The sequence below is a fragment of the Typopeltis vanoorti genome, chromosome 20 (assembly GCF_054136105.1).
Source record: "Typopeltis vanoorti isolate ZY-2024b chromosome 20, IOZ_Tvanoo_1.0, whole genome shotgun sequence".
In the NCBI taxonomy this organism is placed as follows: Eukaryota; Metazoa; Arthropoda; class Arachnida; order Uropygi; family Thelyphonidae; genus Typopeltis; species Typopeltis vanoorti.
In genome coordinates, this window is record NC_143568.1 from 34934951 (window position 1) to 34951797 (window position 16847).

Consider the following 16847-nt stretch of genomic DNA (forward strand, 5'->3'; position numbering starts at 1 on the left):
GTGATTTGAAGAAGTTCCATGTTTGGTCTCTACAGCAGTGTTTCTGGACTATGCAAAAATAAAAATTTTAAAAAATATATAAAATTGAGAAAAACGGAAAGAAAAATTCCTTAGCCCACCCATGGTACAAAATTACTATAGGTTTATAATATCCTTTTGTGGGTGGGAACCATGCATTAAAAAAAAAGTCTGTGAATCTATGGAGTGAATTTGAAGGGAAGTTGGAATGATTAAAGTTGATGGACTGCAATTGGAAAGGATTCAGTGTTGGACATATAGAGAAACCATTGTTTGCTGTGCAAGCACAGGATCAAAATCTGTATTTGTAGTCAAGGTATTGGACAGGTTGGTTAGGAATAGAATACAGAATTGGGATGATGGATAGAGAATTCTCTATAATGGTCACCCTGAGTTTGTAAAGGTCTTGTGGTCTTGATTTAGCAATCTTCATGCATTTTATAATAAGGTAATAAATGTGTTGGATAAGGAAGACTTATATATTGTGATATTCTTGGACTTTGCAAAATCATTTGATAGATTACCTCATGATAGGTAATCTATCATGAGGTAATCTATCAAATTAGTTGATAGATTACCTCATGATAGATTTTATCAAATTAGTTGATAGATTACCTCTACAGCTTGTATATCAAATACGTTGATATACAAGCTGTAGAGGATGGAAATATATCATAGATTGGTTAGATGGATTGGAGATTGGCACTTTGAATGATACCAGCAAATTGTGTATGATGGAGTGGTGTCCCAAAAAAATGAAGGTGATGTGCCCTGGGGGGGGGGGTCTGTTCTTGGGCCCTGCCATTTAACTTATTTGTTAGTGATATGTGGACTGACTAGCAATCATCAGTGACTTGCTGATGATATGAAGTTGGGGAGAATTATAAAGAGCGGTGTTGCATTTTCAAGTGCAAGATATATAATATATCTTGCACTTGGAGTCAGATGATAAAATATGGCTATGTACTGTATTGGTGAAGCAGTGCTTCAGGAGGTGGATGACATTTGAGATCTGTGGGTGATATTTGACAATAGACTGAAGTTCAGAGGCTCCATCTCAAGTGTTGCAAAAGCTGCACATTGCATTGCTGCTATGTTAAGAAGTATGACATTTAGAAATAATGAGTAGTGTCACTGTATAAAGCACTGGTCAGACCACATTTGCACTGTTGTGCTCTGATTTGGTCACCTAATTTGGTGACCTAGTTTTTTAACATCACAATAAATTATCTAATTAATAAATTAGATAATTTATTGTATTGTGGAAACAATAGAGAAGGTCTAGAGATGAGTGACTATATCAATATCAGGACTCTGGAATGTTGCTCTGGAAAGAGATGAAAAGATCTATGGATCTTTTCCGTTCTAGGAGCTATGGCTAATGACCTTGGAGGGGATACATCTGTAGAAGATGTTGTTGCCAGTGGTAATATTTTCATTTAATTTTCATTAAATTCAGTGTATTAATATCAAATATTGTTAGTACGTGGAAAATTATAGTAATATACTGAAACATTTGAATCAATAACAATTCAGTAACAAACTTTTTTTCATAAAATTTAAATCTTCAGTATATAATTATCATTTAAACAGCTGCATTTTAATGTTTATATTAAAAATAATCAGTAGTGCAGTTGACATGCAGTACTTACAGAATGATTGGAATTGTGGGCATATAGAATGGCTGTCAGGTCAGGTGTTAGTAAATGTAAAGTTATGCACTTTGGTATACAGATATCCAGTGGCATATTTTATTGGCAGGATTATGTTAGAGGAAACAGACATGGCTATGGATCTTAGTGTTTTACTAGGTAGGAAGGTGAAGTTCAGGGGTCATATAGCAAAAATTGCATATACAACTCAGAGGAAAATTGCACTGCTGAAACAAACACTGACATGTAAGAATAAGGAAGTCATTTTTCCTCTTTATAAGGCTTTGATATGAACTCATCTGGACTACTGTGTGCAGATCTGGTCTTCTGGTTTCTGAGGTGATGCAGATAGAGTGGAGAGGATGCAAAGGAGAGTGTTAAAGATTATTATTATTATTCAGGCCTCCATGGAGTCAAAAGACTCATCGTGGGTGGTCCTTCCTAAGAAACACAAAGTCTATCAAGACTCATTGAGGGGAGGTCCCCCCCTAAGAAACACAAAGTCTATCATACCACTCCTTGAACTCTTTGACCGTTCTCACTCTCACCACTCCATCAGGCAATGCATTCCATAATTCAACCACTCTCCATGCAAAAAAACCACTCCTCACCCTCTTGCTCACAGTTTCCTTTCGTAACTTCCAGGGATGGCCTCTTGTCATCACTCCTTCCCGCTGTTCAACCAAGCGAAAGAACTCCCCAGTGTCAACCCTGTTACCACCTCTCAACAGTTTAAAAGTCTCAATCATATCACCTCTCTTTCTTCTATCCACCAAACTCTGCAGTCCACATTCCCTCAGCCGATCCTCATAACTGTCATTGTACAGTCCTGAAACCATCTTTGTTATCCGCCTCTGTACCCCTTTCCACAGTCAGATTATCCCCTTCAAATCCTGGGGACCAAATCTGAGAACAATAGTCTAAGTGTGGTCTGATCAGTGCCTTGAACAATGGAATGATAACTGTTTTATCTCTGCAGGTCTGTGTCCTCCTCAGTATTGCAGCAATCCTCTGAGTTACCCTCACCACCTTTGCAATATGCTGCCTAAATTTCAGTTTTCTATCAATCATCACCCCCAGATCTCTTGTCTCCCCCCCCCCACCTCTTCCAGTACAGCTCCTCCAATTGAGTATGCATCCTCTCATCGATAGATCCCAAACCTCAAGACTTTAAAATGGATCCAAAACCTGAAGGTAGTGAGTTGAACCACGAACCCCATTTATTTGCCCATCTGCTGCCTAGTTTATTCAAATCATTCATGTTTGTATTATTTCACATTACATTCTAGTTTTGATAAAGTTTGGGCACTGCAGATAAAAACAGAAAAGCAAAATAGTATTCTTAGAGTCCCCTTCATTCTTCCCCTTGATTTGATACCATTCGTACTTTTCTTTATTTTTCCTCCTTTTTGCTTTTTTTCCTTCAACATCATGTGCATTTTTAGATTTACCAAAAACGGACATTTAATTGTTTTCATATCTAACCTTATTTTTTATTCAGGATTTTGTTGTTAATTGAATAAAGTTCATCCATATAATGAAACACCAAAACTTTTATCAAGACTTATCAACCACAAATATATTTGAACGAGGAAGGATATATAATAAATTTAGTTTAATCCTTTATCCAAGTGTGAGCAAACAAAGTTTGCGCCTGAAAGTATCTTCAGGACTGAGGTAAGGTGGTACACACCAGGGCAACTCGTTGCAAAGGTGGAGCAAGCTACCAATACTCCTGTCTCAGTATCTCCTATAATGCAAAACACATCTCCTTGCGGATATGTCTAATGTTATGCATTAAGGGAAGGGCCACTACCCAGACTAGTTTCGACCTTTATTGAGGTCTCTTCAGTGGGAGCCAGGCCCAAGCTGAGATACCAGGCAGAAGCATTCGCAGGTCATCTCTACCTATAGAAGTTGCCAAATGGTGTGCCACCCATTTTTAATAAATTACTCTGGATTTAGAGAAAGATGTTGAAAGTTTATTTTTCACTTGGTTAGAATATAATAAATTTAGTTTAATCCTTTATCCAAGTGTGAGCAAACAAAGTTTGCGCCTGAAAGTATCTTCAGGACTGAGGTAAGGTGGTACATACCAGGGCAAATAAGTTGCCCTGGTATGTACCACCTTACCTCAGTCCTGAAGATACTTTCAGGCGCAAACTTTGTTTGCTCACACTTGGATAAAGGATTAAACTAAATTTATTATATTCTAACCAAGTGAAAAATAAACTTTCGAGGAAGGATATAGGCATTTAGATAGATTGCTGTTCTCTGGATGAGTCGGTATATCAATGTAGGGAAACTAAAATTACCAGGGTGGATGGTAGCAGGGGTGGCCTCTTATGGGAATAGGTGCTGGGAGAATGGGGAATACATCAGGTAACACTGAGTCCATTGGAGTCTGGAGGAGATAATGATAGGTATAGAAACAGTGATATTTTTATGCTTTATACTAATGCCAGGAATATCCAGAATAAAGGAGATGAATTCGTGGCACTGATAGCATCAGCCTGGCCAAAGGTTGTTGGGATCTCTGAGACGTGGTTGATGGAAAATGATATAATAACAGGAATAGAAGTAGCAGGGTACAACATTTTTCTGCAGGATAGGAAAAGAAAATGTGGTGGTGGTGGAATACTGCTTATGATAAGTGAAGACTTATATCCTCTCAGAGCACAGGCTTTTGAGAGCGGTGACACTAATGGTTTGAAAGCATATGGTGTGTGTGGTAGAGGTGGGCAAGACAGGATATTTAGTGGGATGTTGCTGCAAACCAAGGAGTAGGAGATGTTTAGGCAGTTGAGTATGGCAAGTGCAAGCAGAATGATTGTTATGGGAGATTTTAATGATGGCAGTTTAAATTGGGAAGAGGAAAATGCATGTAGTAATAAGGGAATGGAATTACTAGAATGCTTCAGGGACAAGTGTCTTAGGCAACATAGTTTTCACCATGTTGCCTAAGGTTTTCAAGAGTTTTGGATTTAGTCACAGCATCAGAAGAGCTGATAATAACTGAGATGACATCTCTCTGCCAAGTTGAAAAAAGTGACCATGTGGTTTTGACTTGGAAGATGAATCCACATGCAGGGGTATCTGAGAGAAGGGAATGTATGTGGAATTATAAGATGGGTGATTATAATAGTTTTAGATATCAACTTGGGGAAGTTCCATGGGGGGAGGAATTGGAAGGATGAGATATTATTAGTGCTTGGGAAATTGTGAAGGAATATTTGTTAGCAGCAATAGTAAGCTGTATTCTATAAATGAAGACGAAAAACAATTTGGTGTAAAGTGAATGACAAACAATATCAAACCAGAACTCCAGGTGAAAAAGAGGTTATGGAAGAGATATAAGGAGATGGATGGAGAGTAAATGCATGAAGAATATAAGACTCAGGCCAGGAGAGTGACTAGTATGGTGAGGATGACAAAATTGGAATATGAGAAGAGATTGGCTCTGAGATCCAAAGAAAATCCTAGGGATTTTTTAGCTATGTGGCCAGTAGGAGGAAAAATGATTGTGGAAGAATGATATTGTGAGATAAAAATGGGAATAAAGTGACTGATGCAGAGGACATACTGGAGGTGTTTAATAAACATTTTATTGGTGTATTTGATCCTGGAGAAGTAGGTTTTAATACTAGAGCGATAGGGCAGATTTGAGGTTTAGAAGAGATATAAGGCCAGAGGAGAGCATGTTTCAAATACTGAGTACTCTGGATGTCAATAAAGCTGTGGGGCTGGATGGAATTTCATCATGGATTTGATAGAATGTGCTAAAGAACTGACAGCTCCTTTGACCTGGCTTTTCAACGAAAGTCTGGCTATGGGAAAGGTGCCCAAGGAATGGAAGTTAGGTAATAGAGTGACATTGCATATGGGTGGTAGCAGTCTGGAAGTGTCGAATTATAGACCAGTTTGTGTTTCATCAGTAGTTGTTAAGATCTTGATGAAATTAGTGAGGGACCATATTCGGCAGATGAGGGTAATGTTATCTGTGAGAGTCAAGATGGATTTCTTAAGGGACACTCTTGCTTTAGCAATATGATTGCCTTTTATAATAACGTGACAAGAGCGGTTGATGAGGGAAAGGCATATTCTGCCTTTTTTTTTTTGGATTTTGCAAATGCATTTGACAGTGTGCCACATGATAAGCTGATATTTAAGTTGCAGCATATGGGTTTAGATGTCAGGTTAGTTAACTGGATTCAGGATTGGCTATCTGATAGGTATCAGGAGGTATTTGTGTATGGCAGGCAATATCAAGGAGGCAGAAGGTCACAAGTGGGATCCCACAAGGCTCAGTATTGGGACCTATATTGCTTAACATATATCAATGACATTGTTAGTTGATTGCAGGTGGATATTCAGTTATTTGCAGGTGATGTGAAGCTGGACAGTGTTATTAGTAATAGTGCAAATGTGGCAGCCCTGCAGGAGGATTTGAATGAACTGGACAGATGGGCATATGAATGGGGTGTTGGTTAATGCAGCGAAATGTAACGTCTTGAAGTTTGGCTTGAAGTGCAGCTCCTCGATTGGAATAACTGTACTTCAAGGTAGGGAAGACAAAGTGATCTGGGGGTGATTATTGATAGAAAACTGAAATTCAGGGAACATATTGCAAAGGTGGTGAAGGTAATCTAGAGGATTGCTGCAATACTGAGAAGGATGTTGACCTGCAGAGATAAGTTATCGTTCCATTGTATAAGACCCTGATCAGACCACATTTGGACTATTGTTCTCAATTTTGGTTCCCAGGATTTGAAGGGGATAAATTAACTGTGGAAAGGGTACAGAGGTGGATAACAAAGATGGTTTCAGGACTGTACAATGTTAGTTATGAGGGAATGTGGACTGCAGAGTTTGATAGATGGAAGGAGAGGTGATATGATTGAGACTTTTAAACTATTGAGAGGTAGTTACATTACACAGGATTGACACTGGGGGGAATTCTTTCACTTAGTAGAACAGGGAGAAAGTAGTGAGGACAAGGTGCCATCCCTGGAAGTTATGAAAGGAAGCTGTGAGCAAGAGGGTGAGGAATGGTGAGAGCACGAATGGTGAATGAGTTCAAGGAGTGGTATGATAGACTTTGTGCTTTCTATGAAGCACCTCCCACAATGAGTCTTTTCACTCTGTGGAAGGATGAATATTAATAATAATATTCTGTATCTAAAATTTTATTGCCCACCAAAGTTATTTTTATCTTTCATGTATGAATGGACATTATATTTGAGAAACAAATGCAAGTCTCATGAAAGTGAATAAATTCAATTTATCTAAAATGACGTTTTCAGAATTTTTCTGATGTAGAACAACATAAATGTTCTTCATAATCTTTACAAGTAGAGATGAGAAATTATTATTCATCTCTAATAAAGTTTTGATATGACTATATCTGGAATAATGTGCATAAATTTGGTTTTCCAGAGATTTTGAAATGTGGAACTGTTGGAGAGGATTCAGAGGCAAATGACAAAAATATTGACTGGTGTATGCAGTGCTCCTGATGAGTATAAGCCAAAGGTTTATGAATTACAGTTCTTTTGATAGGTGAAATGAGAGGATATAGAAAGATATATGGACTTAAGTCATGGAAAGATTTGGAGAAACTTATGTTATCACTCTCGATATTTCTATGGCATTTTATTGTGTCTGACATGGCCTCCTAAACACATTGCCATCTTATGGCCTCCCCCCTATGCTTCATGATTGAATTGCTAGCTTCCTCACTGGTCGTCATTCATTCATTGTGTGTTATGGCGGATGGCTTCACCAGAATTCCCCATCATTGCTAGAGAGCCTCAGGGTTCTCTACTCTCATCCACACTTTTTCTCTTTTCTCTGACTTCAAATTCTATTCACAGCTTTGCTGATGACAGCACTCTTCATTATTCTTCCTCATTTAATAAACTCTGCATTACCCTTATGTTAAATGTCTCATGATCTTCCATAACCAGTGACTTGAACACTGACTTCCTCAACATCCAGAAATGGGGTGATGACAACTTAGTAAATTTCAGTGCCAAAAAACTCAAGCCTACCTTATCATCTGAAGAAAAATCCTACCTCATCCCCTCTCAATTTTGATAATGCTCCAGTTTCATTTCAAGATCAACTTTCTCTTCTTGAGTTCACTGTCTTATCCAGTTTATACTGGCACAAATGTATTACTTACATAGTGTCCTTAGCTTCTAAGAAGCTTGGTGTTCTTTTCTGTTCTAAACATTATTTCTCTTCCATTCAATTCCTAACACTTTATAGGTCTCAGATCCAACTAACTTTGAAGTACTATTCCCACATTTGGAGTGGAGTGCCCAAAACCTCTCTAAGAATTCTTGATGATATTCAGAATAGGACAGTCTACTTAATGTATGACCCTTTGCTCACAGACTCGCTACAGTCATTTTATCATACACGCACTGTTTCTGCACTATCTCTTATATATAGGTACTTTCATGGGCATTGCTCCTCTGAATTGGCTGCTACCATTCCTCCACTTTCTTATAGCCATAGAGGAACCAGAGTAGCCACTGGCCAACAGCCATGCACTGTCCAGCTTCGAACATGCCAGACTAACTTCTCATCGGCATCCTTCATTCCATCCACCTCTGCTCTTTGGAACAATCTCATTGTATAATGTTTATCCCACTGAGTTCAACCTACCACTCTTTATAATAAATTTAGCTTAATCCTTTATCCAAGTGTAAGCAAACAAAGTTTGTGCCTGAAGTATCTTCAGGACTGGGGCAACTTGTAGTAAAGATGGATCAAGCTCTCATCACTCCTTGTCTCAGTATCTCCCATAATGCAAAGCACATCTCCTTGCAGACATGTATAGTGCTATGTATTAAGGGAAGGGCCACTATCCAGACCAGTTTCGACCTTTATTGAGGTCTCGTCAGTGGGAGCCAGACCCAGAAGTGGTGATATTAAGGCAGAAGCAATGGAGAAGTCATATTTACTTGATGATATTCATCGAGTTGGCAAAAGGTGTATCACCTTAATACAAAGACCTCAATAAAGGTCAAAACTGGTCTTGGGTAGTGGCCCTTCCCTTAATGCATAGCATTATACATGTCCACAAGGAGATGTGCTTTGCATTATGGAAGATACTGAGACAAGGAGTGATGAGAGCTTGGTCCACCTTTACTGAGTTGACTCAGTTCTGAAGATACTTCAGGTGCAAATTTTGTTTGCCTACACTTGGATAAAGGATTAAACTAAATTTATTATAGTCTAACCAAGTGGAAAATAAACTTCTTACCACTCTTTAAGAAGTATATCAATAGGCTACATTTTCTCCTTAATCACTTGTCCATACATGGCACTATAGAGTTATATGTCTTGTAACCTTTCATGTGTGTGGGGAAAACATTGAAAAAAAAAAAGTTAACAAATATGTTTTAAGAATAGATATTGAATATATTTTCCAGACCCTGAAAAGACGAGGACGCTGTGGGAATATATAAAAGTGTGCTTAACAAGGGCATAAGAACTGTTTTTTGCTTGGAGTGTTGGTGAATGAGTTGCCAGAACTGATCAAGAGCATTTTGTCAGTGAATAAGTTTGAAGAGAGAGAGAGAGAGAGAGAGGTGATATATGCTAAATTTAGTTTAATCCTTTATCCAAGTGTGTGCAAACAAAGTTTGTGCCTGAAAGTATCTTCAGGACTGGAGGGAAAGTGGTGCAACTCCTTGCAAAGGTGGAGCAAGCCACCTACACTCCTATCTCAATATCTCCCATAATGCAAAACACATCTCCTTGCGGATATGTATAATGTTATGCATTAAGGGAAGGGCTAGGCCACTACCCAGACTAGTTTCGACCTTTATTGAGGTCTCTTCAGTGGGAGCCAGGCCCAAGAGTCAAAAGCACACACTTGGATAAAGGATTAAACTAAATTTATTATAGTCTGACCAAGTGAAAAATAAACTTTCAAGATGATATATACCTTGTGTGGTGTGAATAATGGTTAGTGGGGATTCCTGCAGACTCTGTACTTCAAAAGGTTTATATGTAATAATAAAATTATCATATTATAATGATTCTGTTGATTCATAATTGCCTATTATACTCTAAATTTGATGCAGTCAAATTTAGTAGAAAATTAGATCAGGTGCACACAGCTGTATTTGATGAAAATACATACTTTTTTTTCTTTCCTTCATGCTAATTAAGTAACAGATCAAAAATAGAAATTTTTTGCATTTTAATGTAACATTTACAACTGGAGAATGCTCATTCTCTCTCTCTCTCTCTCTCTCTTAATGCAATTTCAATTCAGAAAAGGCTCTAATATTATAAGTTTCTATTTCTGTTTTTATATATTTTTAGAATTGAATTGCAGCATTTGTTTGGATTTCAAAATTTTTTTTTTTTTAACTCACCTTCATTACATGTTTTGAAAAATAGAACTTGGCTACCTGTTTATTCAAGTGTATACAATTTATAGTATTTTATTTATAAATGGAAAATACTATTATTGCATAGTCCAATTCATGGCATCTATAGACTCATCGAAGGAGGCCCTAAGCATATCGCTAAACATATGATTGAGACATATAAGCTAGTCTGGGGTTGTTATTTTTAATTATGGCAGTGTAGATAATGAAGAGATAGCAGTCTCAGGCAGCATGTAAAGGAGGGCACATGAGGATTGAGAGATTTAGATCTGATCATTTCATCAGAGGATGTAATTGTGAGCAGGGGTATCTCACTTTCCTCAAGTTGGTGAGAGTGATTATGAAGTGATTCACCTGGGTTGTGGCTAGCCATATGCATATTTCTGTGAGGAAGTATCCTAATTATGACAAGATTAGGACACAGCTTGGAACTATAACATGGAATAAGGGGTTGAGTAGGAAAAAGGAATAGCTATAGCATTCAAACCTAAATATGAGAATAATCATTTTGAATGGCAATCATTAAGTAAATTAAAGATACCAAGAAATTATATACTTGGTTTAATCCTTTATCGAAGTGTAAGCAAACAAAGTTTGCACCTGAAGTATTTTCAGGACTGGGGCAACTCATATATAGAAGCTGATGACTTCACATCACTTGCCTTAGCAATGTAAAGTACATATCCTTATGGGTATGTATAATGCTATGCATTATGAATACACTACCCAGACTGGTTTTGACCTTTATTGAGGTCTCATCAGTGGGTTTTCATTTATTTGTAGATAAGGGAAATGGCTATACCATGATACTGCTGGACTTGCAAAGATATTTGACAGAATACCTCCAATGAAAACTATTTCCAAAGTTAGAGCAAATTGGAATAGATATGAGTGGCCCAGAGAGTAGTATATGGAGTGGAATCTAGGAGACTGAGGGTGACTAATGAAGTGCATCAGGGTTCTGTACTAAGGCCACTACTCAAAAAAATTGACCATAGAACCAATGTTATATCAGACAATAACATGTTGTGTTGGGGTTAGTGACCAAGAGATGGCAGTACTTGTTTACCAGTCTTTTCACTGGATACCAATTAAAAATTAGGGATAGTCTTGGGCAAGCTGTATCGGATGGCTACTGGTGGAGGTTGAACTGACCAATCAGTCTCCAAAAATTAAATAGGGGTAAAACGGTCTTGCCTAATTCCCTATAAGAGAATAAGAGGCATTAGTAGTGGAATGAAAAAATTTAAGGTGGGGTAAGAGGTTATTAAGTTCTAAGTTATTAAGTATTATTAAGTTTATTTGGTGATGATGCAAAATTAGGGAGGAAAATAGTTCATAAAGGTGATGTAGATATCCTGCAGGATGATTTAAATAAATTGGCATTGTAGGATGAAGGATAATGATAGTCAACTTCATGTTTTAAAATGTAAGATTATGCACTTCTGGTTGAAAAGGTTATATACTATGTATCACATTGATGGCACTGGATTGCAGGAAATTGATGAGGCTAGGAACTTAGGAATAATGGTGGACAGAGAATTTAAATTTCAGAGGATATTTGACAAAAGCTGTATTATAAAAGCTCAAAGGATTACTTGGATGTTGAAAAACATGTCAACAAGTAAAGATAGGGAAGTTGAGGCTATGATTTGGGCACATCTTGACTACTGTGCATAGATTTGGTCACCAGGGTTTCTTGGGGATTAGGAGGTGGGAGGGAGGATTCAGAGACAAGCCAAGATGGTGCTAGGTCTTTGGAATGCTTCGACCTCATAGGTTGAAGGTGTGTTGGTTGCAAAATTTAGTTAACAGGCAGAAAAAAGGGGATATGATAGAAACTTATAAGTTATTAGAGGAGTTCCATAAGAACTATACAAAGGAAATTTTTCAATACATGACATTTTTTTCCTCGTTCTATGTCAAACAAATGGTAGTCTACAGCTCTCAGCATATAGAAAACCAGCTCATACTGATAAATATATATTAATTCTAACTAACATCATCACTCTTATCAGAAATACGGTGTAAGCAAATCTTTAGTTGACAGAGCTCATAAAATATGTTCTAAGATGCTCTTTTAAAAAATACAAGGAAAGACTTATGTGTTCACAGTACATGTTATTTATTTTCATGGTATTGATGACAACACAGAACGATAAGAAAATAATATTTATTAAGTTATTTGCTGTTATTTCACTGGTATTATGTCTAGCATCTTCAGAGCACAAAAACAGTTTGTCACAGTACAACAAAACAACAACAATTTGGTATAACAGTGGGACTAGTTTAAAAAAATTGTAATGGACAATACAAGGAACTAAAGCCCTAATTAGGCGCCATCTATGTTGGAAAAAGAAAGAAAACAAATATTAATAGATCTTAAAATGACCGTCTCCCATATTTTTGGTAAATTTATACAGCCATACTTGTTGAGGTTTGGAGTATGTATTAAAGCTTCTGTTGATTCCAAAAACAATTTCTCTCTGACTTACAATGACTTCTGTGTAGTACTTTTGTTTTTTCACATTTGATTCTGTGCAAAGGGACATCCAAGGCATGGTCTGCTAGACCTGACCTTGCCATAACGATAGTGCCAGATGTATTTTTTATATTCACCAAGGTGGATCCACAGGAAGGCCACAGTTCTTCCTGTCTGTTCATAGTAAGCCCAGTCACAAGAACATGGCACTTCATAAACTCCTGGACGTGATAAAGAAGAGAGTTTGTCTGTAGGTGAACAGATGAGAGTTGCCAGTTTGACATAAGGTTTAAATACGGTGTGTAGCTGATATTTATTGAGCACTCTGGATATCTTTTGAGATGTGCTTTGAATGTATGGGATGGTAACAGTTTTGCTTCAGTCTTGTGTGGTAGGCAATGGAGGGGATTTCTGGGGAGCATTTAGTTTTTTTTTTTCCAATCTTATGGAGATTATAGCCATTGGCTAAGAAGGTGATGTAAGTGAGTGAGTTCAACAGTATGAGCCTCCATAGCTCAGTCAGTATAGATGAAGCTCTTTGGTCGGAAAGACCTGGGTTCGATTCCCATCCATGATGTGAGGAACCTTTATCTGGTCTCTTTTGATTAAAGGTGAGTTAGCTGGTCTCATATGGAGATAGGGGGTTTTTTCACCTAGAAACTCTGGTTTTTCATCCCCCAGAACAGTCAGACCGGCCCCATGAACATGCACAGATCTACAGTCATAAAATACATACTTAATCCCTCACTAGGAGGGCTCAACCAGTCCTAAGGGACAGTCGAGGAACGGGGGGAACCCTGACATGAATAAATAAAAAGTTCAACAGTAAGAGCATTGTCATTGAAACAAATAGCTCTGTGAATTAGTATTTTTAGGATACCATACTGTTGAGCTGGATTATGGTGCAAATATTTCCCTCTATGTGTGGGTTTTCTATAAACAGAAAAAAAAAAAAGGAACCATCTGGAAGCTGTGTGATTAGGGTATCCAGAAATGGCAGACAGTCATTAGCTTCCTGTTCCATTATGAAATGGATTTTAGGATTTTGGCTATTTAAATGCACTAAAAATGTATCCAGTATGTCTGGACTATGTGGGCAAATAGTAAACACAGCATAGCCAAACCACTGGTTTGAGAGTGACTGTATTCAAGGCTAGCATTTCCAAGTGTTCTATATTTAAAAATTGGTTAAAGGAGGAGAAGGGTGGGTGAGTGGGGGAAAACCAATTGCTGTACCATTTAGTTGGTTGTATATCTTCCCTTTCCATTACTGTAAATTTAAATAGTTCAAATATATTAGGAGAAAAATGTGACTTTAGTAAATCAAGGGTTTCAATTAATGGTACATTTGTAAATAGTGAAGCGATATTAAAACTAACAATTACATTCCTCATTTGTTAAAAATTTTGTTCACCTAATAAGTATTTTGGAAAACCATATCTTAAAAAGTTCAGACGTAATAATTAGTTTTGGCTCCCACTGATGAGACTTCAATAAAGATCGAAACCAGTCTGGGTAGTGGTCCTTTCCATAACACAATGCACATATACTTACAGACATGTATAATGCTATGCATTATGGAAAGCACCACTACCCAGACTGGTTTCGATCTTTATTGAAGTCGCAATAAATGATTGATGAATTTTTTTTTTTGTGATTGTTGTGAAGTCATTAGCCTTTATATGCAAGTAGCCTAGTCGTGAAGTTACTTCGCAGGCAGACTTTATTTACTTACATTTGAATAAAGGATGAAACCAATAATATAATTTTTTGGCATCTTTAAGTTATAGAATGCAAAGGATATAGTATGTTCAGAGATAACAGAAAGAACAGGTTGGGGAGGGAGGGGTTTTGCTAATGATAGCAGATGGACTGAAGCCAGAAAGAGTAGAAGAACTATATCACTAGAAAGAGGATGCAGAGAGCAGTTCATTTGAGACCATGTAACATAGTGGTCAACAGTATGAAATATGTAATTGGTTGCTCTTATAACTAGGGGGGTATAAAGAAGAATGCAGATGACATGCATGATGAATGGACATCAGATAATTATTATGGGGTATTTCAATCATGGGGAAACAGCAAACAACAGTTAATCAAAAAATTGAAAGGCAGTATCACAAAAAAAAAAAAAAATCATCAATAAATTGTCAGTGCCCTGGACCATTTTGTTTAATTTGACTCAGGTCTGGGTTAGTCCCGAGGGGATGGAAAGAGGGGAAAATAGTTCCACTACATAAAGGAAGTTCCAAGACTACTGTTGAAAATTACCGATTGATCAGCATATCAGGAATCGTTGTCAGGGTCTTGGAGAAAATAGTCAAGAGAAAAATACAGGATTGGATAGATGAAAATGGGATACTGTATGTGGGACAGCATGGTTTTGTGAAGGGAAGATCAAGCCTCAGTAACTTGCTCACATTTTATAACACAGTGACGGCTGAACTGGATAAGGGTAATGGGTTTACAGTGATTCTACTGGACCATGATAAGGCCTTTTACAGGATACCACATGGAATTCTAAACAGTAAACTGCAGCATATGGGGATGGATATGAGGGTGGTTGATGGAGAGATATCAGAGAGTGGTTTATTCAGGAGTAGAGTCCAAAAGACAGCCTGTGACTAGTGGTGTGCCGCAGGGTTTTGTTCTTGAACCACTACTTTTCAATTTGTTCATTAACGATATAGGAAAGAATCTGAGAGGAAGTGTTCATTTGTTTGCTGATGATGCAAAGTTGGGTAGAGCAATAGTGAGTGCACAGGATGTCAAAATTTTGCAAGATGATTTGGATAGTTTGGAGAACTGGCTATGGAGAATGGATGTCAATTTAATGTGGCAAAGTGTAAGGTTATGCATTTTGGGGTGAAAAGATTAGCAGCAGTATATCACATTGGTGGAAATATTCTCCAGGAGATTGACAAGGCCAGGGATTTGGGAGTGTTGGTGGATAGGGAGTTGAAGTTTAGGGGGCACATCACAAAAGTGGCTAAATCAGCTCATCAAATCACTTGGTTGCTGAAAAATACTTTAACAAGCAGAGACAAACAGGTTATTGTTCCTCTTTATCGAGCCTTGATAAGACCCCATCTAGACTACTGTGCCCAGATATGTGCACCAGGGTTTCTTCTTGATGGGGAGGAGGTGGAGAGGATCCCAGAGACGAGTGACCAAGATGATAGCAGGTCTATGGAATGAACCTTATGAGAATAGGTTGAAGATTTGTGGGTTGCAGAAATTGGTCGATAGGCGAAGGAGGGGTGATATGATTGAGACATTCAAATTACTGAAGGGTTTCTATAAGATTAATTCAGAAGATATTTTTGAGAATAGGACTGGTGATGGGAGGACTAGGGGCCATACATGGAAGCTGGACAAGAGTGTGATTAGCAAGGGTGTTGGAGCTAGGTTTTTTACTTGGAGAGTGGTGAATGAGTGGAATAAGCTACCAGAGTCTGTTATGGGTGCCATGACTGTGGATGAGTTCAAGGCGAGGTATGATAGATACTGTGTGAATATCGAATAGTTGTTCTTGACATGATGTTAGGGCCTCCCTTGAGTCTGTTGACTCCTTGGAATTGCCCGTAATAATAATAATAATTAGGATCAGCTGTCATGTGTGTGTATGTAATTATAAAAAAAAATGATTAATTTTTTTTATTATTCTTTTAAATAGCTTATCTTGGCAACTTAGTAAGAGCTGGCTGTGGACAAGTGGATATAGTTTCTTTAGTATATAAAACTTGTCTTAAAAAATGTACAAAAATGCATTTTTTAATTTTTTTGGATATATTTATATGTATGATATCACTTAATATATTTCCTTTCTTTCTTTCTTTCCCTTATTTTTTTTTTTTCCATTTTGAATTCTACTTGCAAAAAATGCGAACCTTGTTGTGAGCAGGATTTGGAAACCTTGCTTGATACAATATATGGAACTTTTTCAAACAACTACAACCATCCAGTAAGCAGAGTAGTTCACACTAAGAGATGAAATTCATCTTCTAGTATTGGTGTTTGTGAATATCATCAGGTGACATTCACAAACATCCATACCCAGGGTGAGTATCCCACAGCTGTTTAGTCAGAGAGCAGATATGTTTTCTCCTCAACCAAAACTTGCTTTTAGAAAAAACTCAGAAAATTGAACTTAATTACATTCTGAATTAATTACATTAATTTTCTGTGTAATTAAGTGCTACATAATTTTAACAATTTTGTAAATAATCATTTACAAAACCGTTATTTAATAAATAGTATTTAAGATTTGGCTACTCAGGTATT

At 37.4% G+C, this 16847-nt stretch overlaps 1 protein-coding gene across 1 annotated transcript in view; it reads left to right on the forward strand.

Moving 5' to 3' along the window:
• Positions 1-1371: 1371 nt before the first annotated feature.
• Positions 1372-16847, forward strand: part of LOC150095360 (sodium- and chloride-dependent glycine transporter 2-like) — an 89831-nt gene continuing 74355 nt past the window's right edge. Inside the window, exon 1 of the mRNA XM_090410271.1 lies at positions 1372-1444. Coding sequence (XP_090266397.1) covers positions 1393-1444 — 52 coding nt within the window. The 5' untranslated portion in view covers positions 1372-1392. The remainder of the gene's footprint in view (positions 1445-16847) is intronic.